The following is a 27,420-nucleotide window of genomic DNA, read 5'->3' as shown; positions in this document are numbered from 1 at the left end:
AGCTAAAGACCTTAAACCTAGCTGCATGGAAATTTCCTTAGTCAAGCAAGCAGTGCCTCTCTCCAAAGCTGTTATAGATGTCATTCTGGAGGCCAGAAGGCCTAGTACCAGGAAAGCCTATTCGGATAAATGGAAGAGATTCTGTGCCTGGAAACAGGCTCACAGCCTTGACCCTCTTGTCCCAAACATTCCTCAGATTCTACAATATTTAACTGAGATGCTGGACAAAGGCCTCTCTTTTTCATCCATCAAGATCCACGCCTCTGCCATTTCTGCTCATTACAACACGGATTCTCCAATTTTCTCTAATCCTTTGCTAAAACAGTACCTCAGAGGGGCTAAAAACATAAGACCGTCCCGTAGAGCACCTACTCCAACTTGGGACCTCAACTTTGTTTTGGAAAAATTAACATGTTAAGTTGTCAATCTCGCCTTCATTCTTGCTTGATGGGTTCGGAGCCGATCCTCGGCTCCGACTCGGCACTTGCTTTAGCTCGAGAACTCCTTTTACCAGCTCGAGGCAGCCCCATATCCCATGATGCAAGGCAGTAAGTACCCAGATCTCGTTTGCCGCATCGCTTGGGAGGTCTTCTCTTTACCAGCTCCTGGTAAGTTGTTACTTTTGTGAAGTTTTAAGCCCCTTTTTACTAAAAAACCTTGTATTAATAGTTTTAAACTTATATTATTCCCTTTCTGACAGAAATTTCCTGTCTCCTTTATTTTTTGTTAGTGCATCTTAAAAAACCCTTCCCATCCCCCCCCTGTTAGGGTGTGTGTATTGGTTTTGTAGAATACTTTTTGGTATTTATTTAAGTCTAATTTTTGACTGGTGTGTGTGTGTGTTTTTTCGGCACCATGTCAAAGGAGAGGGTCTCAGGTTTTAAGAAGTGTGACTCGTGCTGTCAGAAGATGTCTCTGACAGACGGTCACACTTCTTGCCTGTATTGTCTGGGCCCTCTTCACCTGCAGGACTCCTGTGCTATTTGTCACTCCTTCAGCCAGAGAGTCCTGCAGGAGAGACATAACAAACTGGTTCTTAGGGGCCTTCTTAAGCCGGAGGGCTCTCCGGCTAAGTCGGCTCCATCAAAACCAGCAAGAGTTTCCAAGGCCCAGGCTTCTGTTCCTAAGCCTGCGGCCTCGGCTCCGACTCATACTGAGTCGAGATCGGCTCGCTGGAGCCGATTCTGGCTTACAAAGCACTCGGCACCGATGGCTATCGGTGCCGAACCTACTGACCACTTCGATGTCGGCTCCGATCGGCTCCGACACCCATGTGGCACAGGCATCGGTGTCGGCTCGATCGGCTCCGACACCGTTACTTTGGTGGCTGTATCGGCTCCGGCTGGAGCCGATACATCGAACGTTCTGTCGGCTCCGAGTCGGCGCCGACAGGATCTGTAGTATCGGCTCCGATGGCTCATTCCAGGAAGAGGTCGAGGTCTCCTTCCTTGGAGCCGATACTTTCGGCTCGGCCGCCTCTTCTATCGAACGGAGCCATCGGAGCCGATCTTCAAGGTCATCCAGGTTGTCAGATCATGACCTAGAGAGAGTGGTCAGTAGATTACTCAAGTCACAGGTACTGGCCCAAATGCAACACAGTCCGTCTCAGCAGGCGACTGTTGGTCCACACCCCGTTACAGTTCCTCCTTCAACTCTACCCCAGAGTTTGGAGTTGGAGTCTTCGGGCATGGTTACTGCTACGGCTGGAGGACGGATACCCCTTCTGTTCCTTCAGCCTCTACTCTTATCTCCTCTTCCTTAGAGGGATTCGGTGGTCGGGCTTCCATGGTCTCCTCCGAGGGGTGACTGGCATCGGAGCCTTGTCCGAGCCCGCTCGTCCCGTTGGAGCCTCGGCCTTGGTGAGCTCGGCGCGGACATCTGCCTCGAGACTTCCCTTCGGTGGTCCCGGAGTTCCTAGCTCTTGAGCGGTTCTCTCGGACCTGCCTGGGAGGAGCATTCGAGGTAATGAAGAGTGTACTGGCCACTGGTATCAGTCAGCAGTCTGTTCCGTAGCTCCTCCCTCTATAGTACCTGTTGACATCTCTGCCACTTCTCTTGCTACAGGACCCAGAGATCCTCCGCCTCAGGTTTCCCCATTGGGAATTTCCCCTCTTCGAGGACACTCCTGATGTTTGGAGATCCTCCTAGGAAGAGGACTTGTAAGAGGAAGCATGTAGACTCCCGAGTCTGTCACGGATACTGACTTTGATGAGTCAGAGGGATCCCTAGATCCCCTCTGAGGATGTCTCCTTCTCAGACATCCTAGAACTTCTGAAACAGAGGGAAACTGGCCCACCAACAATCCCTCTGAGGATGAGTCAGTATACCTAGAGGCGTTTGGATCTCGGCCCTCCACCTCCTGGGTGTCTCCGCCTTCGACCCCTTATGCAGGTTATTGCACGAAGGCGTGGACAGCTCCTGACTCTGTAGAGCCAGTCCCTAGGAGGCCTTCTAAATTTATCACTGCCCCTAGTGACAAACAATTCCTTACCAAGGGTGTCCCGCTGATGCCATGGTGGTGGCTGCGGCCACCAAAAAGGAACTTGCAGATCCTTCCGTGCCCGTCCATCCTCCTAATAAGGACTCTAGGACCATGGATAGGTACGGCAAGCGGATGTTTTCCTCAGCGACCTTTGCTATGCGTTCGCTGAATTATCTTTGTCACTTCACCAGACTCCAGAGAGATATCCTGAAGGAGCTGGGAGAAGTAGTTCAGGATCCTACAGCTGCAGGGGCTCAAGAAAAGATTGCTTCACAGCTAGGAACCCTCAATTCCATTGCTAACTCCTCCATGCGGCTAATATCTTATGCTGCAGATGGAGCAAGTAGAGCCGCAGGCACAGGTGTGGCTCTTAGACGCCAAGCCTGGATGCGGCTATGTGATTTTGCGGATCCCTTTAAGGCGTCCTTCACAAATTCTCCCTTTGATGGGTCAGCTTTGTTTGGCCCTCAGGTGAAGGAGACCTTGACCAGGTGTGAGCAGGACGGCAAGACTCTTTCTGCTGTTGGAGTCCGTTTTTCCACCCCTTCTAGGCCTTATCCCAAAGGACAGAAGGGTGGGAAGATGTGGTTCCGTAAATCCCAAGGAGTCACGCCGGATTCACGTGGTCAGTTTACCCCTAGAGGCAGAGGGGTAACAACAACAGACGCGCTCTAGAGGCAGAGGGGTCCAAGAACCAGGGAAACAGGGAGCCTCTCTCTGATAAGCCCTTTCAGCATCCCTGAGGTGTTGCCCGGCTGTCCCTCCTTGGAGGCAGTCGGGAAGATTATCACTGTACCCAGAAGCCTGGCATTCCCTCACTCAAGACAGATGGGTACAGTCGATCATATCCAAGGGTTACATAATTCCTTTCGAGGAAAGTCCCTTCCCTCAAGTTCCCTTCCAGATGTACCACCGGTCTAAGGGAGATTGCAGAGTTAGAAATCAAAACTACTGCAAAAGAGCCATTCAGCCAGTTACAATAGACCATTCAGAGCCGGAATCTACTCAAGGTTCTTTTTGGTCCCCAAAAGACGGGAGACTGGAGACCAATATTGGATCTCAGCAGACTCAACAAGTCTGTCAGGAAGACAAGATTCGAATGGTCACTCTTCAGTCAATTCTGCCCTTCTTACAGAAGGACAACTGGATGTGCTCAATAGATCTTCAGGATGCGTACTATCACATCAAAATTCACAGACGCTCCAGGAGATTTCTCCGCTGGCTGGGGTCCAGTCACTTCCAGTTCAGAGCCCTGCCCTTTGGTCTCACTACAGCCCCCAGAGTGTTCACCAAATGCATGGCAGTGGTCACGGCTCACCTGAGACGTCAAGGATTCCAGGTTTTCCCGTATCCCGACGACTGGCTCCTGTCAGCCACCACCAGGCATCAGCTTATACAAGCCAGGGATAACACAATAGACCTTTGTTCTCATTAGGGCAACTCAGTCAACTGCGAAAAGACATCCTTATCGCCCTGCCAGTCTATTACCTTCATAGGCGCAAACTTAAACACTGTTCGGATGTCAGCTACCCTTACAGAACAAAGAGTTTCAGACATTCAGACTCATGTCAGGATCATTCTGGCCAGCAAGAAAGTACAGGCCAGAATGGTTCTAAAGGTATTAGGTCTCATGGCTGCGGCCATTACTCTTCTTCCCTGGCCCGATTCTACATGCGCCTCCTTCAGTGGATGCTGTTCACACAGTGGTCATACCAGCAACTCCCAATGCGTCACCAGATTCTGGTGACACAAACATGCAAAGAACATCTTGCTTGGTGGATCACATCGTCTCAGGTTCACCAAGGCAGGTGCTTTGTACCTCCGTCCCGATAGCCACTGTCACCACGGATGCCTCCCTGATCGGGTGGGGGGGGTCATTATCAGGGCAGGATGGTTCATGGGACGTGGCAACCGTTCGAGTACCATCTGCACATAAATGTCCTGGAGATGAGAGCAGTGCTTTTAACGTTGCAAGCCCTCAACGACTTTCTTCCGTAGGGACAATTGCAGTCCACACAGACAACATGTCTGTAGTTTGGTATATCAACAAACAGGGCGGAACCAAGTCCTACCCCTTGTGTCGAGAAGCGCTCAGACTATGGCAATGGGCGATCTCCTCTCATCGGTTTCTGGTAGCAACGCATATCCCTGGGAAAACCAACATTATAGCGGACAGATTGAGCAGAGATATTCTCATGCCTCACGAGTGGTCTCTCAAGCAATCCATAGCGGAAGAGATTTTTCTGGAATGGGGTCGTCCATGTTGCGATCTTTTTGCTACTCCCCAAAACAGCAAATGTCCAGACTTCTTCAGCCTCTTCCCTCTATCAGGCCATCCCCAGAGACGCTCTGACCCAGGATTGGCCCCAGGGACTTCTTTATGCCTTCCCTCCATTTCCTCTGATCCCTCAGGTGATCCAGAAAGCTACCGTTTGAGAGCCAAATTGATTCTCATTGCCCCTTACTGGCCTCGACAAGTTTGGTTCCCGTTCCTCCATCATCACCTTTTGGTGCAGCCGTGGCATCTGGACCCAGTGCCAGATCTACTGATTCACCAATCCGGTCAGCTGCACCGGTCAATCCCTTCTCTCAACCTCACAGCATGGTTGCTCCACTTCCTTCCTTAGCCAGGCTTCCTTTAATCTCTAACCCAGTTAGAGATATCATAGTAACTTCACTAAAATCCTCTACCAGGAGGATTTACACAAGCAAATGGAAGCGTTTCTCTTATTGGGCTAAGGCCCAAAATATTGATCCTTTACTGCCCCTGTACAGGCAGTTCTGGACTTCTTAGCAGAGATTTTTCATGCAGGCTCCTCTTCTTCCACAGTCAGAGTTCAGTTGGCTGCTATTTCTAATTTTCATGTCGGGATAGCAGATCATAATATTATGTCCCATAGGCTCTGCAGGGCCTTCTTGAAAGGAATTTTCCTACTAAAGCCTCCAATCAGGAATCCTCCTCCTCAGTGGGATCTAAATTTAGTGCTGACATCCTTGATTCTTCCCCTTGAGCCAGCTGTTTCTTGTTCCCTGAAATATCTTTCTTGGAAAACTTTATTCCTAGTGGCTATTACATCTGCCAGGAGGGTGTCTGAACTTCATGCTCTTCGGTTCGACCCCCTATTTGATTTTTCACAAAGACAGAGTATCTTTGAGAACTAATCCATCCTTTTACCTAAGGTCGCTTCAAAAACAATCTGAATCAATCCATTGATCTCCTGTATTTTTCCTAACTATTCAGATAGAGCTGAACAAAAGCTACATTATCTTGGCGTCCACCGTCAGCTTAGATATTATTTGGACAGAACAAAAATTTAGAAAATCTGATCAACTTTTTGTTTCCTATGCGGATAATAAAAAGGCCTTCCTGTTTCTAAAGTGACTTTGTCCAGATGGCTTTCTTCGGTCATCACTGAAATTTATACGATCAGGGGAAAACAGCTGTGCTCAAAACCTAAAGCACATTCAACTAGGAGTTTAGCTACTTCTACAGCTTTTCAAGCTAGACTGCCTTTGGACACTATTTGTGCAGCGGCCACTTGGGCCACTCCTCACACTTTTGTTTCCCATTACAAATTGGACTTGGCCTCCAGGGACAGAGCCAGTTTTGGCTCTACAGTCCTCAAGAGTTTGTTCCATTGAGCCACCCAGGATAGAGGTGCTAGGGACGCGGTCCCATCAAGCAAGAATGAAGGCGAGATTGACAACTTAACATTAAGAAGTTATGTACCTACCATAACGTTCCATGTTAGTTGTCTTCTCTCGCCTTCTTTCTTGCGACCCTCCCTCCTTCCCCCTGGCCTGGACAGACCTTGTATAAGAAACTTATTCAGACCTGGTCCTTTTTCCATCTGTAAGTTTCTTCTTCCTTTGGGAAGTATTTTATGCTTGGTGTTATTGCCCTTTGTCAACAAACGAGATCTGGGTACTTACTGCCTTGCATCATGGGATATGGGGCTGCCTCGAGCTGGTAAAAGGAGTTCTCGAGCTAAAGCAGTGCAGTCGGAGCCGAGGATCGGCTCCGAACCCATCAAGCAAGAAAGAAGGCGAGAGAAGACAACTAACATGGAACGTTATGGTAGGTACATAACTTCTTATTTACCTCCCTTTGAGCCAGCTAACACAGCAGAATTAAAATATATTTCTTGGAAAACTGCTCTGCTCCTGGCATTAACATCAGTTTGAAGAGTTTCAGAATTACAGGCACTAATGACAGTGGAACCTTTCCTCATTTTCCACCAGGACAGGGTGTCCTTAAGAGCTAACCCTACATTTATGCCGAAGGTGGTTTCAGGTGTGGCTCTAAACCAAACTATTCACTTGCCTACTTTTTATCCAAAACCACAGTGTAAAGGGGAGAGACTACTGCTTTCTTTGGACATTCACAGGCAATTACGTTTCTACTTGGACAAAACCAAAGCTTTCAAAAAATCTGAGCAATTACTGGTAGCATATGCTGCAGGAGCACAGGGAAAAGCCATTTCTAAACAGGCTATTTCAAAATTGATAGGACATTGCATACGTTTCTCCTACACACACCATGGGAAACCTATACCTAGCAGCATTAGATCTCACTCCACCAGGGCAACGGCCACTTCAACTGCCTACCTCAGAGGAGTGCCTACCAAGGACATTTTGGAAGCAGCAACATCGAGTTCTGTGCATACCTTCACCAAGCTTTACCATCTGCCTTTATACTCTAAATCCAGAGCTGGCTTTGCCACTGCTGTGCTGCAGGGCCTTATAGCCACACCTAATGCCTTATAGAACCAGCCACCCTACCTCAGCTTTGGGATTCTACCCAAGTGTAATGACTGCAGCAGTGTAACACGATGAACATAGTACAGTTTTGTACCTACCATAAATGTAGATGTTCGAGTGTATGCACTGCTGCAGTCCAGGTTACTCTCCCTCCTTCCTTCCCCTCTTACTTGCTGGTACGTACCTATATCTTCTACCCTTTACTACCTATGGGGAGTATTTGCTGGTAACTAAAAGTTGTTGTTTGCTTTTCCTATCTATGTTTTATTAGCAATTTGAATTGCCTACCCATTTGGGGGCACTTGACATCTGGGGCAAGAAAAACTGAAGAAAATGGCGTCTGCTGCATCTTATATACCCCTGTCGCACTGACATCAGGGAGGAGGCGACAGCAACCGACGCCGGACCAAGACTTTGTAACTCAGGCCGACTGGGGAACCGCCTGACGGCAGGATAACCCAAGTGTAATGACTGCAGCAGTGTATACACTCGAACATCTACATTTATGGTAGGTACAAAACTGTACTATTCTGTGCTTGGAATCAAGCACAAGGAACTGATACAGCAGAACCCACATATTCCTCGGATATTACAATACTTAACTGAGATGCTTGACAAAGGCCTATCTTTCTCATCAATCAAACTCCATGCCTCTGCCATTTCGGCTCATTACAATACAGAGCCACCAATCTTTTCACATCCTTTAATAAAGCATTATCTTAGAGGGGCCAAAAATGTAAGGCCTCCTAGAAGATCACTATTACCTGCATGGGACCTCAGTTATGTGTTGGAAAAGCTCACCCTGCCTCCATTTGAACCAGCTGCTACCGCTGATATAAAGTTCTTATCATGGAAGACAGCTCTGCTACTAGCAATTACTTCCGCAAGAAGAGTTTCAGAGCTACAGGCCATCATGTCTCTAGAGCCTTTTTATCATATTCTACCCAGACAGTGTATCTCTGAGGATAAATCCTACTTTTATGCCTAAGGTGGTTTCCAGTGTGGCTCTTAACCAAACAATTCATCTGCCAACTTTTTATCCAAATCCACAGAACAAAGGGGAGAGAATTCTGCATTCCTTGGACGTACACAGACAGCTAAGATTCTACTTGAGCAGGACTAAAGCTCTGAGAAAAACTGAGCAATTACTAGTGTCACATGCTGCAGGATCAGAAGGAAAGGCTATTTCAAAGCAGACAGTTTCATAGTGCATAAGCCATTGCATCCGTTTCTGCTACTTGCACCATGGTAAACCTGTGCCCAAGGGCATTAGGTCTCACTCCACCAGAGCTGCAGCTACTTCAGCAGCCTTTCTCAGAGGAGTACCAACCAAGGACATTTGGGAGGCTGCTACTTGGAGTTCTGTTCACACCTTTACAAAACATTACCATTTGCCTCTCTACTCTAAGTCCAGGGCAGGCTTTGCCACTGCAGTTCTGCAGGGCCTCATAGCCGCTGCTAATGCTGTTTAGCTCCAGCCTCCCAACCATAGCTTTGGGAATCTACCCAAATGTAATGACTGCAACAGTGAAACACGAAGAACATAGTACAGTTGTGTGCACTTACCATAAATGTAGATATTCGAATGTATTCACTGTTGCAGTCCAGGTTACCCACTCGCCATCCCCCTTTTTTTTGCTGGAACTTCTCTCCTTCCTGATTTATACAACTTATGTGGTGTAGTTGCTTGTAGATGAAGGTAAAGTTTATATTGGTGCATGTATTTTTATATATATAAATTTTGGCTACCCTTTTAGGGGGGCACCTGATATCTGGGGCAAGAAAAACTGAAGAAAATGGCATCTGCAGCTTCTTTTATACCCCTGACGACCTGATGTCAGGGAAGGGGCAACAGCAACGAATGCAGGACCCAAGACTGGAATTCAGGCCGGCTGAGGGCAACCTGCCAGCAGGATTACACAAATGTAATGACTGCAACAGTGAATACACTTGAACATCTACATTTATGGTAAGTGTACACAACTGTACTTTCTAGCCAATTGAACTAGTGGAGTGCTGTAGGGTGGTGGGACCCGTGTTGGGAATTTGTGGAAAATTTGGCTATTTTGTTGTAGCATACCTCAACTTAGCTAGGTCAGATTTTCTTAGGTTAGTAAAGATTGGTGAGGCATATAACAGGGTGGAGAGAAGATGGGTTCTAGCAGTAGCTTGCCTGGTGGGATGGGTAAAGAATTGTTTGGACCTGTAGAGTGTGCCAAGTTCAACTCATTACAGCCTAGTGACGTCTCTAGGTGTTTCTGCACTTACCTCCTACTGTGTCCTTAGGCATCAAGTGTTGCATGTTCATATTTGCATTAATAATTCCAAAGTTATGCTACATACAAGGTATCAGAATACTTTATCTGGAAGCATACATGATGGCAAACGCAACTGTATTGCTATATGACCTCTGTCAATGAGTATTTGTTAGAACTGTAAAGTGATAACTTCATTTTTTAAAGGCTGAAACCACAACTACTGGGGGTTAAAGGTACACACTCAAAAGAGCTGTCCTGGAGGGAATGAGTTAATATGGGTTTTCTTGATAACTTCGGATGTATGCTTGTCAAATTTTAAGATTACAATCAGTTGTGATGCCTAGAAGTTTTGTATGGGACGTGGGTTCAATTTTGGTGTTAGCTGAGAAGACAGTGAAAGGAGCTTATGGGTTTTTGTTAGAGAAAAGAATGAGGTTAGTTTTCTTGGGATTCAATGCAAGTTTTTGGCTAGAGAGGTATGATTCTATTTTTGTGAAGGAATTCTGTTTTTTTTTTCTTGTAGCTGGGACAGTGAGGAAGCAGCACAAATTAGAGTTGAAGCATCTGCATATTGAATAGTAGTAGCCAGGTTAATGGCTGTATGCAGATTGTTGGTAAAAACTGTAAACAGCTATGGTCCTAAGACTGAACCCTTAGGGACTCCTAGTACTGGGAGGTGGGAAGATAGGTCATTATTCTATTTGACTGCTTGGTTGCGTTCTGTGAGGTCACTTTAAAATCGTTATTATGGAGTGGGATAGGTTGAGTGAGGCAAGTTCGTTTAACAGGTTTTGGTGTGATACAGTACCAAATGCTTTGGACATGTCCAAAAAGATAGATGCTACTTGTTGACCATTATTTTTTAGGTAATTAATAGTGTCCGTGAAATTGAGTGCAGTGGTTGTACTATGGTAGGGCCTAAAACAGTGCTGGGAGCTAGTTAGGATTTTGTGATCAGTTAGGTAGCCCATAAGTTGGCTGTGGATGCATTTTTCTAGGACTTTTGACAAAGGAGTTAGAATAGCTATTGGTCTATAGTTTGTGAGTTCAGTTGATACACCACCTTTTTGTAGAGGGATTATGTATGAGGTTTTCCAAAGTTTGGGAACATATTGTTCTTTGATCTGTTAATTGCTATAGAAATAGGATGGGCTGTGGAATTAGCAGCTAGCTTGAGGTATGAAGCTGGGAACTGGTCAAATAGCAAGGGTTGTCGCTTTTAATTTATGTATTTTCTTATGGTTGATGATTGGATGGGTGCTAGGGAAAAGGTAGTAGTATTGTTAGGGGGTGGGGGTAGCGTGATTTAAAGGGATAGGATGGAGTTAGTAAAGAAAGAGTTAAATTGGGTGGCCAACTTATCTGGTATTGGAGGTGGTGGGGGTGGGATTGAGGACTGTCCTCCAGAAATTTTGAGGATTGCTTTGGTGGATGTTTTGAATTTGAGTATAGTAGGCTCTTTTACCATTTTTGATTTGGATTTTGGCTTTGTTTCTAAGCTGACAGTAGGTCTCAAGAGAATTTTGGGATGTTCATCGTGTTAACCTGCTGCAGTCATCACACTTTGGTTATCCTGTCGTCAGGCGGTCCCGCAGTCGGCCTGAGTTCCAAAGTCTTGGTCCGGCGTCGGTTGCTGTCTCTTCTTCCCTGACGTCAGTGCGCCAGGGGTATATAAGAGGCATCGAACGCCATTTTCTTCAGTCTTTCTTGCCGCGCGGTGCCCGAAGCAGAAGCAGTTCGCAAGTGCCATTCGGCCGACACCTAAGATTTTCTAATCGAATTTCAGTCCGAAGTCTTCAAAGCTAAGTACCCCGTTGGGGAACCTTTTCTTGCCTCAGTCCGATGTCAGAAAAAGTTAACAATTGCATTTTTTGTGGGAAGCAAATACCTCATAAGGATTTTCATTCTTATTGTATACCTTGCCTAGGCCCAGACCACGACGTCACTGGTTGTCGGTTTTGTGCTAGGTTCAATAAGCGAACTATAAAGCGACGCTTTGATTTCGCTCGACACTACTTCGGTAGGAAATTTAATTATACTATGTCGTCAGAGCAACCGACTACCGGCGTGCATAAAAAACGCAAAGATAAAGATAGGCAGCCTAGATCCAAGCCAGACTCCGAGGCCTCTGCTGGGCCGGTCACCGGTTCTCCGGTTTTCAGTGAGGTGCCTACGCAGCCCCTGACGACCGCCGAATTGGAACCCCAGACCGCTTCGGAATCTCAAGCAGAGAGTACTAGGCCGATGCAGCCATTTTCTTTAGGCCCTACGGACAACGTTGCAGAAGGAGAAGCCGGTGCTGTGGAAACACCTTCGGTTTCAGAAGGTGTCTTTAGACCGACTACCCTCACCATAAAATCTTATGCTAAGCTTAAGACTCCTTTAAAACCTAAAAAGACTGTACATCAGTCTCCAGTTCAAGGCGCCATGCCTAAGAAACAGATGCTTAAGATGGCTGAAGATTTGATTACTCTGATCAGGGGTTCCCAACCCCCCCAGACAAAAGGCCAAGACAAGAGGATTATGCCTCCTCTGATCAAGTTTCTATTTCTTCAGACTCCTCTGAGGAACAGGATTACTCCTTCCCCCCCTTATGAAGATTCTGATGCTGAAGATTCCATTCCCTCAGCATCTCCCCCTGAAGACTATTCCTTTGGGGAAACCTTGCATACCATGAGGGAACATTTCCACTGGGAAGGTCAGGACTACTCCGACTCAAAGAAAAGGCTCCGAGAGTTTCTTTTACTTCCCCAGCACAGACCACTTGCTATCCCTCCAGTTTTAGACATTGTGGATGATGTTTACTTAGAATCTAGTCTAAATTCAGATTCTCTGCCACCTGCTCCAGCCAAACCAGACAGATGATATAGAGTGCCTGACTCTCACAAATTCCTTTACAAAAGCCCTGTTGCTGACCCAGAAACAATTTCCCAGGGTCCCAAAGGAGCTAAGGCTTCTATGGCTAAAAATCCTGTGCCCTCTGAAAGGGACTCCAGAGCACTAGATAGGTGGGGGAAGGTGTTTTACACCTCAGCTACTCTAGCTATGAGAGCACTAAATTGTCAATTTCACATGCTGAAATATCAGCAATTCTTAATGTCTCAATTAAAACAAAAGATGAGCACACACTCTCAACAGTCTGAATTCAAGGAAATGCAGGATCTGTTGCATGCAGCTGAACAGGTGGGCAAACATTCTTTACAATGTGGATTTGATTCCTTGGAAGCTTCCTGTAGAGCAGCTGTTACTGGGTCTGTCATACGTAGGCATGCTTGGTTAAAGGAACAAACTCTGCCTGATCATGTAAAAGCAAAATTACTAGATGCACCTTTACAGCAGGATGTCTTATTTGGTGTCAAAGCAGAAGAGGTTTTAAAGAAAATGGAGGATAAGGCAAAGTCTATGCAGATGGTCAACGATTTCTTACAGGTACAACCCCCTCGTTTCAGCAGAAATTGGCCAACAAAAAATTGGTCCTTTCCAGCTTCTGACAGGATACAGACGCCCTAGGGGCAGAGGTCAAGCACAAATCTCTTACAAACCTCGCCAATGGGGCACTGCAACACAGAAGGGAGGAGAAGACAGGCCCCAAACTACTAGAAGACAAACACAATGACTTAACCCTCAAACTGCCAAGCAAAACTCTCTTGGCACCTCCCTTGGGAGGAAAATTAGCACTTTTTGCAGACAACTGGCGCATCATCACAAAGGACAAATGGGTCCTAGACATTATCTCACAAGGATGCAGATTCTATTTCCACACCTTGCCAAGGATAAAAGGAATGCCAAACCTGCCACAAAATCAATGGGCAGAGGCACAAAAACAAATTGCAGCTCTCATGGACATGAGCCATTCAACTGGTACCTACACAGGAGCAAGGCCAAGGATTTTATTCAGGTCTCTTTCTAGCCCCCAGAAAGGACAATGCATGGAGACCCATTCTGGACCTTTCAATTCTAAACACCTACTTACAAGTACCCAAGTTCAAGATGCTAACACTACAGCAGCTTCTTCCCATGTTGGGCAAGAAGGCTTGGCTAGTAACGTTGGACCTCGAGGAGGCATACCTGCATCTCTCTATCAGACAAAATTGCAGAAGATACCTCCATTTCATTGCAGGTTCAACCTATTACCAATTCTCTGCACTGCCCTTTGGCTTATCTACTGCACCCAGGGTCTTCACAAAATGCCTGGCACCAGTAATTGTATACTATAGACAAAGAGGAATTCAAATATACCCATACCTGGACGACTGCCTCATCCAAGCAGAAAGCAAGGACATTCTCTTACAACATCTGGCGTTTGTCAAACACCTTCTAAGTTGCCTAGGGTACACAGTAAATGAAAAGAAATCAAAACTAGTGCCCTCACAGAATATGACATTCCTGGGTGCCAGCTTGAATACAACGGCCCAGATGGCTTATCTCGCACCAGACAAGCACAATACTTCAAAATAATGGCAACAAAGACCCAACTCCCTGCAAGAAAAATTCTGCAGGCCTTGGGATTCATGGCATCTTGCATACTACTAATACCATTTGCAAAACTGCATATGAGGAAATTACAGTGGTACCTGAAAAGAGTATGGACTCAACACAGCCACAGCTTGGAAACAATGGTACCTCTCATTCCCTGCCTTCAACACGAGTTTCTGTGGTGGTCACAGGCATGTCACCTCAACAAGGGTCAGCCTTTCACCTTACCCCCAGCCAGGCAAACTATGACAACAGATGCATCGGACTATGCCTGGGGGGGGCACACATGGCAGGACAGTGCGTTCAAGGCAAATGGACTACAGATCAAAGATATCTGCACATTAATCAAAAAGAAATGCTAGCTGTACAAAATGCTCTGACAGCCTTCAAGGACCTCTTACATCCAGGACAACTTATAATAAGGACAGATAATACCACAGTAATGTGGTACATATGCAAGCAAGGGGGTACACACTCCTACCCTCTATGCAGGCAAGCAATGACCTTGTGGAACACAGCACTGACTTACCAAGTTCATTTACAAGCACAATTCCTGCCAGGAAAGAAAAACACATTGGCAGACTACCTAAGCAGAAACATCATGGATCCACACGAGTAGAAACTGGATCCACAAGTATTTGCAATGATAACTCAAAAATGGGGGCGCCCAGACATAGACCTGTTTGCCAACCCCAAAAACTATCAGCTACCAAACTTTTGCACAAGGACATTCCCCCATCAAGCTTGGAAAGTGGACTCACTCTCATTCAGTTGGAAAATGTTGACAGTATATGCCTTCCCTCCACTGCCCTTCTAACAAAGGTGCTTCTGAAAGTCAGAATGGAGAGACCACAAATGATGCTCATTGCCCCAGACTGGCCACGCCAGCACTGGTACCCACTACTAAGAAACATGGCCCATGGCCCACCATGGATTTTACCACAAATTCCTCATCTGCTCACACAGCAAGACAGTCAGATTCTATACAGCCAGCTCAAGACCTTAAATCTGGCTGCATGGCAAATCACCTAAACAACCAGCCAGCTCCTCTATCACAAGCCGTTATGGATGTCATCCTGGAGGCCAGGAGGCCCAGCACCAGGAAAGCCTACTCAGACAAATGGAAAAGATTTTGCGCCTGGAACCAAGCTAAAGGCCAAAATCCCCTTGAGCCGGGCATACCTCAGTTTCTACAATATCTAACTGAGATGATAAACAAAGGACTTTCCTTTTCATCTATTAAAATCCACGCCTCAGCTATTTCAGCTCACTACAACACGGGTCCTCCCTTATTTTCACATCCACTTCTAAGGCAGTACCTCAGAGGGGCCAAAAACATAAGGCCTCCCAGGAGAGCACCAACGCCAACTTGGGACCTCAACTTTGTTCTGGAAAAGCTTACACTACCACCTTTTGAGCCAGCTTTCTCAGCTGATTTAAAGTTTATATCATGGAAAACTGCCCTGCTGCTAGCAATTACTTCAGCCAGAAGAGTCTCAGAGCTACAGGCACTAATGGCAGTGGAGCCTTTCCTCATTTTCCATCAAGACGGAGTCTCTCTACGAACTAACCCCTCCTTTATGTCAAAGGTGGTATCCAGTGTGGCTCTAAATCAAACCATCCATTTACCCACTTTTTTCCCAAATCCACAGACCAAAGGAGAAAGACTCCTGCACTCATTGGACATTCACAGGCAACTTCGTTACTACTTGGATAAAACTAAGACTTTCAGAAAATCTGACCAGCTTTTTGTATCCTATGCAACAGCATCACAAGGAAAGGCTATCTCAAAACAGACCATTTCAAAATGGATAGGACATTGCGTACGTTTTTGCTACACCCATCATGGAAAACCAGTTCCTGCTATCATAGGGCCCCACTCCACCAGTACAACAGCTACATCTACAGCCTTCCTCAGGGGGGTGCCAACCAAGGATATTCTGGAAGCTGCAACTTGGAGTTCAGTACACACCTTCACCAAACACTATCACTTACCACTATACTCTAAGACTAGAGCTGGCTTCGCCACTGCAGTTTTGCAGGGCCTGCTACCCTCTTCTAACCCTGTTTGATTCCACCTCCCATCCTTAGCTTTGGGATTCTACCCAAGTGCGATGACTGCAGCAGGGTAACACGATGAACATAGTACAGTTTTGTACCTACCATAAATGTAGATGTTCGAATGTTCACCCTGCTGCAGTCCAGGTTACCCTCCCTCCATCCCCTCTGATCTAACTAAAACCTTTCTTTGCCTTTATATCTGATACAACCTTTGGGGTGTATTTGCTTATAGCTGGAGGTATGTTTTGTTTATTATTGGTACTATGTAGTGACCTCCTATTGGGGGGGGGGGCACCTGACATCTGGGGCAAGAAAAACTGAAGAAAATGGCGTCTGATGCCTCTTGTATACCCCTGGCGCACTGACGTCAGGGAAGAAGCGAGAGCAACCGACGCCGGACCAAGACTTTGGAACTCAGGCCAACTGCGGGACTGCCTGACGACAGGATAACCCAAGTGTGATGACTGCAGCGGGGTGAACACTCGAACATCTACATTTATGGTAGGTACAAAACTGTACTTTTTGTTGATGTGGTATAGGGTCCAGGACTTCTCCATCTTTAAGTAGTTGTTTGATTTCATTTGATAGCCATGGGGTGTAGGTAGCCGTGACCCGAATTTTCCTAATTGGAGCCAGAATTTCAAGGAGCATAGTATTGAAATATTTTACATCTGCGTCCAGGTTTAGTTGAGATAATGGGGACCAGTTGCAGTGCTGTAGTAGAAATTTAAAGGTGGATGTGGAAAACTGCTTATTGCTTCTAATTTATTTGCATATTGTAGATTTGGGGATGTTAGTTCTGTGTCTGACTAGGAAGGTGGGTAAGTGGTCACTTAGGCTGTCAGAAGACAGCTTGAGTGCCAAACTAGAGAAGGTTTATTAGATAAAATTCAGTTGAGAATTTTTTTTTTTTGGCCCTATGTTTGTCTAGTCTACTGGGAGAGTTTATAATCTGTGTGTGTAACCATATAGGTTGATGCACTTAGGGGAGATGTCAGCGGAACAGGTGAGCCAGTCAGTATTAAGGTCACCCGTAGTAATAGTCTCCTGTTTGCAGGAGAGATGGATGACCAAGAAAAGAGTTCTTCTATGGTGGAGAGGTTATTACCAGGGAAATGTAGACTGATATTAGCATTGTGTGTTTGGATTAATTTTGAGTTGACAGATTAATATTTGACTCTTCAAGTCGGGGGTGGGGGGGGGTGTTTGTAATCTTTTGATATTACGTGTGTCCTTGTATAGCATTGCTACCCCTCTTCCTTGTTTGTTCTGTCAGCTCTGTAGATGTTGAAGCCAGGGGGAATAATTTCATTGTCATTAATTTGGGGTTTGAGCCAGGTTTCTGTTAAAATAAAAATGTCAGGAGAATAGGAGGAGATAATTGCTTGGAGTTCATGAAACTAGTTTACTAGGCTTCTAATTTTCATATTAAGAATTAGTCGACTAGGAGTGGAAGGTCTGAGGTTTGTGAATTGTATTGTGTTGGAGGAGTATGTTAGGCCTATTGTCTGCTGAGGTACACAAGGGCCAGGATTTGGGTGTATGTCTCCACGTAACTTTAATTGTATTTTCCTGTTTGGTAGTAGGAGTGGGATTTTTGTGGCAAGGCTAAGTGCCAAGCTTTTGGTATTTGGTATGGAGACGTGCCTATAAGTGAATATTGCTGGGTTGCATAGTTTGAAGAGGCTAGGGGCAATGAGAATATTGAATGTGGAGGAATGGGGTAGTGAGTTAATAGGTTTAGTGGGAGATGGATATTGGGGAGTAATATATCTCTGATAGGAGGGTGAGAGAGACAATTTTTACAGGGTGCATGGTGGAGTGCATGGGGAGTTGGTGAGGGTTGAATGAGTTTGCGTGGTTGGGTGATAGTGTGGTAAGAGAATGGGATGGGGGTTGTGGCAGATTATGTGTTGGTTAGGTGTGAATTTTAGATGAAGAGGTGGATGGTGTGTGTGGAAGCTGGTTGTGTATGCTGAGAGTGCGGAGGGTTGGAGTTGGATAGGCTCTGTCTATGTATAAATATAGATGATGTGGGGGTGGTGGGTATTGAGGTAGGGTAGTGAAGTGAGCCCAAGCGCAGCTAGGGTGAACGGAATGGGTTGAAACCAACACAAGCAGCAGAGCTGGTCTGTGTTTTAGAAAACAATCAGTGAATTAGAGTAATTCAAGTACCGTGCTGCAGGTCATTGCTTTGTCTCTGGAGAATAATTGTTCTTGTAGCCAGATAATAGCTATGCTAGAGGGGGGGGTTCTGTTGGCAGTATTTGCTTCTTAATTTAAAATTTCTCATTACTGTGGCTTTATTTACCTTGAGTTAGCTTTACTTTTGAATGGGGTGTGTTCAGGTTCACCCAAGTAAAATCAGTTATGACATTAACTTTGAAATGTATACACTAAAACCTTGGATTTATTTGGTATATAAATGTTCAAACACTTGTTACAACTCGAGCAACCACAATGCTTTCAAGGACCTAAATCTCAAAAAAAAAACTATGTTGAATACTTAAAAGCTTTGTCGTCCTCTTTTTTCATTTTTGGTGGAATACAGGCTACTAAGTCGCATGTAGAACCTCAAGATACTTTATCCTAGCAGACGTATTTGTCCTCAGGATACTTTATCCTGTCAGACATTTGTACAAGTCTAGTGGTGGTGTAAATACACCTTCAAGGCATCTCAGTCTCTTCTGCAACATAAATAAAACATTTTGGATGGCATAGATGTGTATCGCAGAGAGCACTACTTCTGTGGAACAGTCTTTCACTCCGCTTAAAGTGAAATTTTTCTTTCCTCTAAACATAATTTGTTGAATGGATAGGAAACCACACATTCATCCCTTGTTTAGCAGCTATGTCTCATAGATAGGGGCAACAAGGACATGTCCCGATATATCAGTGGTATGCCTGTCTGTGGGTTATTTGTATGTACAATATAATGGCTGAAAACTCCCATGGGAATATAAGCTTTATAAGATCATCAGAGATCAGTTGTCTTGTAACCAACTATAAACCTCCTGCATTAGGGCCTGTCAGTTTTGTGCGAATCAAGTTTTTCTAACCTTCCACGACCTAGTGATTAGTCATCAGTACAGTCAGAGTTTCTTTCCTTCAACAGGAGCTCCAACAAGGGATTAGCAGCATCTTCCCAGGCCACCAGTTTCCTCTTAGGTTTGACTAGCTTTTTCATGGCATGTGGACTTCTCTTTTATTGCATTTCTTGTCTTAATCAATCAAACTGTTCTACAGTTTGGGTCCAGCTGTGTTGCTTTGAGGAATTTTATATTTTGGGGCCCTCTCTAGGCTGAAATCTGTTTAGATGCTCATCTAATCTGTCTGCTTGTGATGTAGTTACTTGGGGAATTGGATGGCTTTCTTCCATTCTCCTGTGGGATTTTCTCTTTATTGCTCATACGTTAGGTCAGACACCGTCATTGTGAGCTTAACCAGTGTTCTTCTGAGGACTTTCAGTCTTTTTATGGTTATAAACTGTTATTGCTGCTTTCAGTTATGTTTGTTGCTAGATTTCCTCACGTGACTTTTTGTTCATGCACTTGCCTCCCATTTCCTTGTGGGCAGTGGTAGATAAAACTTCTTTGTCTATCATTTGTTTTACATGTTTTTCCTTAATGTTAATCATTGTATTTGCCTTGATTGTGAGGCTTTCCTTTCTTCGCTGTTTTCTTGCCTGTTGATAGTGGATTGTAGTCTGATCTTGATGGCCTGCTTTTCCTCCAGTTTCATTTTCACAGAGTTTAGTTTGTATTTCCACTATGACCAAACCACTTATGGGTGAGTCATCAGTAGTTACTATTTTTTGGAAGAGTCTTCCTTGTTAGCATTACTGTAAGCAGTCACTAGTGTTTTTGCTGAGGATGAAGTCCTGTCACATTCACTGTAAGGAAAGATGTGTGGAACTGTGGTCCATCTTCCTTTAAGACTTCTGCCTTTGGATATGAAGGTGTTTTTTTGTTTCTGTGAGTTCTATGCTTTCTTGTTTCTGCTCCATCTTTATCTGGCTAGCAATGATCATGAGCTGGTTTTGCATGATACTGTGGGTAATGTGGAAAGAGTTTGGTGGCATAAGAAAGTTTTAGGTGCCAGTCTGCCTGAGTGCTGCTGGCTTTGGGTCATATGCAGGTAGTTGCTGATGATGATGAGCAATATCATATAGTATAGAACATCTGTCACTATGATGAGTGCATAACTTCCATTTTTGTCACTCGCCCACCTCACAGCAGAAAAGGGCTTTTATGCCAGACAGACTTACCATGTTCAAGTTAAGTATTGGGGAAAGTAGGGACTAGATCTATCATGTTTGCTTTCTTTATGCTGCAAGAGATGTTCATCGTGTATACAGCTGCAGTCATAACAGATGGGTTCTCCTGCCGTCAGGCGGGTCCTCGGTCGGCCGAATTCCAAAGTCTAGGTCCGGCGTCGGTTGTCGTCGCTTCTTCCCTGATGTCAGTGCGACAGGGGTATAAAGGAACCAGCCGACGCCATTTTCCACAGTCTTTCTTGCCGCACGGTGCCCGAAGCAGAAGCAGTTCGCAAGTGCCGGTCGGCCAGCTCCTGAGATTACGAAAATTTGGAAACCGAAGTCTTCTTAAAAGCTAAGCACCCCGTTGGGGAAACTTTTCTTGCCTCAGACCGATGTCAGACAAAGTTAATAATTGTATTTCTTGTGGGAAGCAAATACCGCATAAGGATTTCCATTCCCTCTGTATACCTTGTTTAGGCCCAGACCACGACGTCTTGGTCTGTCGCTTTTGTGCTACATTCAACAAACGCACTATAAAGCGTCGGGCAGAGTTCGCCCAGCATTATGTTGGGAAAGCATTTAACTATACTATGTCGTCGGATACTACGACTCCGGTTTTGTCTAAAAAACCGCAAAGACAAGGACCGACACACGAGGTCCGCAGCCTCTACCGACACCACGCCAAAGCCGACTACACGTGGTCCGGTTCTCAGCGAGGCGCCTACGCAGCCCCTGACTACCGACGACACTTCTTTGATGGTGTCTCCTGTGCCCGAGGTCGCAGGCTCCTCGGCCCACACCCCGACTACAGATACCGAAGCCACTCTTGGCGTTGAAACTCAGAATGTGGACAGGTCCACCTCCACTCAAGGTGTCTTCAGACCTTCCTCTTCTTTCTCCATCAAGGCTTTCACAAAGTCTAAAGCTACCATGCACTCTAAGAGACCAGCTACACAGGCCCCATGCCTAAGAAACAGATGCTTAAAATGGCTGAGGATTTAATTACTCATCAGAGGTTCTCAGCCTCCACCGGGCAAAAGGCCCAGAATGGAGGAAGATTCCCCCTCCTCTGATCAGGGCTCCATTTTTTCAGATCAGGAACATTCTTACTCCCCTTTTGAAGACTCTGATGCGGAGGAGTCCATCCCTTCTGTACCCCCCCCCCCGAAGATTACTCATTTGGGGAAACTTTGCATACCTTAAGGGAACACTTCCACTGGGAAGGCCAGGATTATTCAGATTCCAAGAAAAGGCTCGGGGAATTTCTCTTGCTACCTCAGCACAGGCCTCTGGCTATACCTCCTGTCTTGGACATCCTAGATGATGTTTACTCGGAGGCCTGCCTTAACCCGGACTCTCTACCTCCAGCTCCAGTTAAGCCTGACAGGTACTACAGGGTTCCTGACTCACACCAATTACTATACAAAAGCCATGCTGCTGACCCAGAAACCATCTCACAGGTCCCCAAGGGAGTTAAGGCCTCCATTGCTAAAAATCCATTGCCTTCCGAGAGAGATTCCAGATCCTTAGAAAGGTGGGGGAAAAAGGTATATACCTCGGCTACCTTATCCATGAGGGCCTTAAACTGTCAGTTTCATATGCTAAAATACCAACAGTTTTTGTTATCACAATTGAAAAGTAAAATGTCACAACCTGAACAACCAGACTTGAAGGAGTTGCAGGATTTGATGCATAGTGCAGAACAAGTGGGTAAGCATACCTTGCAATGTGGTTTTGATGCTGTAGAGGCCTCATGTAGAGCTGCTGTTACAGGATCATACGTAGGCATGCCTGGCTCAAGGAACAAGCCTTGCTTGATCATGTCAAAGCTAAATTACTAGATGCCCCTCTTCAAAAGGATGTACTATTTGGTGCTAATGCTGAGGCGGTATTAAAGAAAATGGAGGAAAAGGCTAAATCAATGCAAACTGTGAAAGAATTTCTACAGGTTCAACCCCCACGTTTTAGTAGAAATTGGCCTTCGAAAAACTGGTCCTTTCCTGCCACAGACAGACCTCAAAGAGGCAGATACAGGCACCCGAGGGGCAGAGGACAAGCCCAAGGATCGTTTAGAGGCAGACAATGGCAAGCTCCTACACAAAGAGGTGGTGAGGACAACTCGCAATCTTTCAGAAAGCAAACCCAATGACTTGCCCCTTTGCATGCCAACCAGGTCTCAAATGGCAGCCCCTTTAGGAGGAAAGCTGGCATTATTTTCAAAAAATTGGCATATTGTCACAAAGGATAAATGGATCCTGGACATTATAAAGAGAGGCTACAAATTCCATTTTCACACCCTTCCAAAAATGAGAGGCATGCCAAACCTGCCACACAATCAAAGGGCAAAGGCACAAAGGCAAATTACAGATCTCATAAACATGAAAGCTATTCAAGAGGTACCTACGCACGAACAAGGTCAAGGTTTTTATTCCAGGCTATTTCTGGTGCCAAAGAAGGGAAAAGATTGAGACCTATTTTGGATCTATCCATCCTAAACACATTTTACTCGTGCAAAATTCAAGATGCTCACTCTACAGCAACTTCTTCCCATGCTGGGCAAGGAGTCTTGGCTGGTAACATTGGACCTCAAGGAGGCATACCTGCATGTCCCAATCAGACAAAATTGCAGAAGGTACCTCAGATTTCTTGCAGGTTCAACTCATTATCAATTCTCTGCATTGCCCTTTGGCTTATCTACTGCGCCCAGAGTATTCATGAAATGCCTGGCATCAGTAATTGCCTACTGCAGACTTCAAGGGATACAATTTTACCCCTATTTGGATGACTGCCTGATCCAAGCGGACAGCAAGCACATTCTTCTGAAACATCTGGCTTATGTAATAATGTTATTGAACTCTCTGGGATACACAGTCAACAAAAAGAAATCAAGACTAATACCCTCTCAGAAGATATTTTTCCTGGGTGCCAATTTGGACACAATGGCCTACCTCACGCCAGAGAAGCAGGGGCAACTAATCCAATATTTCAGAACACTAGCAAATTGCACCAGGCTGACTGCAAGGAAAATCCTACAGGCTCTGGGATTCATGGCATCTTGCATCTTACTAATCCCATGTGCAAAGCTGCATATGAGGAAACTACAATGGTACCTGAAAAACATATGGTCTCAACACAGCCACAGTTTGGAAACAATAATACCACTAATTCCATGTCTGCAAAAGGAATTTCTGTGGTGGGCTCAAGCATGTCAAACATACGCAGGTTTTCCATTCAGCAAGCCTCACGCAAATCAAGTCATCACAAAAGACGCCTCGGACTACGCCTGGGGGGGCGCACATGACAGATTGGTGCATTCAGGGCAAATGGTCCCAAAAAGAAAAGCACCTTCACATCAATCAAAAAGAAATGCTAGCAGTAATAAATGCTATTATGGCTTTCAAGGGCCTTCTACAACCAGGTCAACTATTGATAAGAACGGACAACACCACAGTTATGTGGTACATAAACAAACAGGGAGGAACACATTCTTACCCCCTATGCAGACTGGCCATGTCACTTTGGAACATGGCCATGGGCTTACAAATGGAACTACAAGCACAGTACTTGCCAGGCAAGGAAAACACGCTGGCAGGCAACCTAAGCAGGAATATGACAGATCCACACTAATGGAAATTGCATCCAAAAGTTTTTACAGAAATAATCCAAGAATGGGGAAGGCCAGACATAGATCTCTTTGCCTCCCACAAGAATCATCAATTGACAAAATTCTGCTCAAGGATCTTCCATCCAAAGGCCTGGAGAGTGGGCGCTCTCTTTCAGTTGGAAATCAATGACAGTTTATGCCTTCCCACCTCTTCCTCTGCTGCCCAAAGTTCTATTAAAGACCAGAGCAGACAGACCAAAGATGATTCTCTTTGCTCCGGACTGGCCAAGGCAACACTGGTACCACTCCTGAGGAGCCTGGCGCATTCCCCACCATGGACCCTGCCTCTAATGCCTCTTCTTCTGACTCAGCACAGTTTCAAAACTCTTCACAGCCAGCTAAAAACACTCAATCTAGCCGCATGGAAGATTCCTTAGCATCACAACAGGCCCTACTCTCCAAGGAGGTGCAGGATGTCATTTTGGAGGCCAGAAGGCCATCAACTAGAAAAGCTTACTCCGCAAAATGGAAACGTTTTTGTGTCTGGAATGAGAAAAAGGGCCAGGATCCAGGAAAACTGAATTTACCTCAAATACTACAATATTTGGCTGAAATGCTAAGCAGTGGATTTGCTTTCTCCTCCATCAAAATCCATACCTCAGCTATTTCTGCAGAATACAACACTGATCCACCTTTATTCTCTCACCCTCTCTTAAGACAGTTCCTCAGAGGGGCTAAGAACTTAAGGCCTCCAAGGAAACAACCAATACCTGCTTGGGATCTTAATTTCATTCTGGAAAAACTGACCTTGCCTCCCTTTGAGCCAGCTGCCTCATCAGATTTGCAATATTTGTCCCGGAAAACAGCTTTCCTTCTGGCTATCACCTCAGCTCGTAGAGTTTCAGAACTACAGGCTCTCATGGCTGTCCAGCCTTTTATCATCTTCCATCAGGATAGAGTTTCATTACGAACCAACCCGTCCTTTATGCCTAAAGTGGTATCCAAAGGGGAGAGATTATTACATTCCTTGGACATCCACAGACAACTGCGTTATTATTTGGACAGAACAAAGCCTTTCAGAAAATCAGAACAGCTCTTTGTGGCCTATGCGGTAGGAGCTCAAGGGAAGCCAATTTCCAAACAGACAATCTCAAAATGGATAGCCCACTGCATACGCTTTTGCTATTCCTTTCATAGCAAAACTGTTCCTACAGGCATTAGAACCCATTCCACCAGGGCCACAGCCACCTCTGCAGCTTTCCTCAGAGGAGTTCCTACCAAGGATATATTGGAAGCAGCCACTTGGAGTTCTGTGCATACCTTCTCCAAGCACTACAACCTACCATTATACTCCAAATCTAGAGCAGGCTTTGCCACTGCAGTCTTGCAGGGCATTTTGGCTCCTCCTAGTTCCAACTAGTGCCTACCACCCCTTTCTTAGCTTTGGGATTCAACCCATCTGTTATGACTGCAGATGTATGCACGATGAACATAGTACAGTTTTGTACCTACCATAAATGTAGATGTTCGAGTGCTAATACAGCTGCAGTCCAGGTTTCCCTCCTTCCCCTCTTGGGACAGGCCTATAGGCTAACATATCCTCATACAACCTGATTGGGGTATTCCTTTATGATGTATTTGCTTGCCACTACTGTACTTTGATTATATTGCACTGCATTATCACACAAATTTATGTATTGCCTTCCTTCTGGGGGCACCTGACATCTGGGGCAAGAAAAACTGAAGAAAATGGCGTCGGCTGGTTCCTTTATACCCCTGTCGCACTGACGTCAGGGAAGAAGCGACGACAACTGACGCCGGACCTAGACTTTGGAATTCGGCCGACCGAGGACCCGCCTGACGGCAGGTGAACCCATCTGTTATGACTGCAGCTGTATTAGCACTCGAACATCTTCATTTATGGTAGGTACAAAACTGTACTTTGAGCTGGTTCCTTTGTGGGAACTAGAGAGTTTTCTGAATTGATTCAAACTGAGATTGTGCGAAGATAGTCTTACAGAGGGTCATCTCTCATCAGCTAATGTTAACTTAGTGAAGCAGTACAAATATGTGTTTACGTTTGACAACTTGATTTGTCTGAAGTTTGGTCTGAATTGTGTATTTTAATACTTGAAATGTAGTATTTCAGAAGGTTTAAATTTTAGATAACTTTAGATAATTTTTAAGATTTCTGCTATGTAATTTTCTTTTATTCAGTTTCTGTTGCATTTTAAAATGTTTTAATTTTTCTGCTTCCTGTTGTGTTTAGTTCTTGATGGGAAAGAAGGACAAGGAAGTAATGACTCTTGGTGGGGCATGGTCTCCGTCCTTGGATGGCCCAAATCCAGAAGAGGACCAATCAGTGCTCATCCGAACTGCTATTCGCTGTGTGAAGGAGCTGTCAGGAGTTGATCTAAGTGAATGTACACAGTGGTGAGTGGTCAGAAATTCCTGTCATCTTGTTCAGCTTGATTGTGTGAAGGCTACCAGAAAAAGCGTTGACAGCTATTCAGCAAGGTTGTCAGTGTCTTGAATGAAAAGTGTGTACAGTCACCAGTATAGAGAGAAGGTGCTGAAAACGGTTCAGCTTAAGGCACAGTAACCCGATGGACTGCTTCCTGTTGGTCTGAAAGAATCTAGGTTGTATATTAGCAAATCCATTGAATTTCTTTTTCAGTAGATCCACCATCACTGCTGAAGTACTTTAGGAATGCAGGGTAGCAGCTGGGACACCTTAGTATAAGGGAAGGTGTTACAAGTCTGTTACAGCTGTGATAGGGAAAGTCATAAAAAGAATTCTGAAGGAAAAAGCTGCTTGTTAAGACAATAACCAGTGTGGTCTCCTGGCCACAAGAAGATGTTGGACAGGTTTGACCCATGTTCTTAATTAGGTTTTCGGAAAGCTTGACAAAGGAGTATTGATGTGTTTTGCCAGGGATTCAGCAGATCTTTTTGACTAGGTCCAGCACAGACAGCTGTTAGGGAAACTGAAAAAGTTTGAGAAGTAGAATCAAGGCAAAAGAATTGGATTGTTGCATACCTAAAACAAACATATCACCTAGTGGTTTCCATTGAGAGGGATGACATTAGGCACTAGAAAAGTGACTAATGGAGAGCTGCAGGGCTCTTTCATCTGTCTAGCATCCTCAGTGTTTTTATCTCCGACATATCTGAGGTAGAAGAGGACAGGTTAGGCGCCTTTGTTGCAGTGGAGGAAGATGAAGGAAGGAACGGGAAATTCTGACCATTTGGGCTAAAAGGTTGGAATTTATGTTCAGCATGCTTCACTGTTGCAGTAAAGACCTTTAGGATTTCCTGCCTTTAAAGCTCAAGACCAGCCCCAACACTCGAAACTCAATACCTTCATCATGACCTGGCCGACACCCTTCCATCTGATGTCAGGGCTTTTGGACATAAAAGGTCATCGTCCAGCACCTCTCCTGCAGTTCTTTCTTGCCTTTGTAGTCCAATGCACCTACTGTCAACTTTCTGTCTATGTTTTCCCTTTGCTGTAAAAGGT

General features: G+C 45.3%; 1 protein-coding gene across 2 annotated transcripts in view; it reads left to right on the top strand.

Annotated features, from left to right (window-relative positions):
• The window catches only part of CCAR2 (cell cycle and apoptosis regulator 2), a 2,452,621-nt gene that overhangs the window by 1,284,840 nt on the left and 1,140,361 nt on the right, over positions 1–27,420 (top strand). For both annotated transcript variants that reach the window (XM_044082935.1, XM_044082934.1), the window contains one exon: positions 26,170–26,333. In XM_044082935.1, the coding sequence (XP_043938870.1) occupies positions 26,170–26,333 (164 nt within the window). The remainder of the gene's footprint in view (positions 1–26,169; positions 26,334–27,420) is intronic.

Source organism: Protopterus annectens, chromosome 9.part0 (genome assembly GCF_019279795.1).
Source record: "Protopterus annectens isolate FY-2018-M chromosome 9.part0, PAN1.0, whole genome shotgun sequence".
Lineage (NCBI taxonomy): Eukaryota > Metazoa > Chordata > Ceratodontiformes > Protopteridae > Protopterus > Protopterus annectens.
The sequence above is the reverse complement of the archived record's forward strand: the minus strand, read 5'-3'. Positions and strand labels throughout refer to the sequence as shown.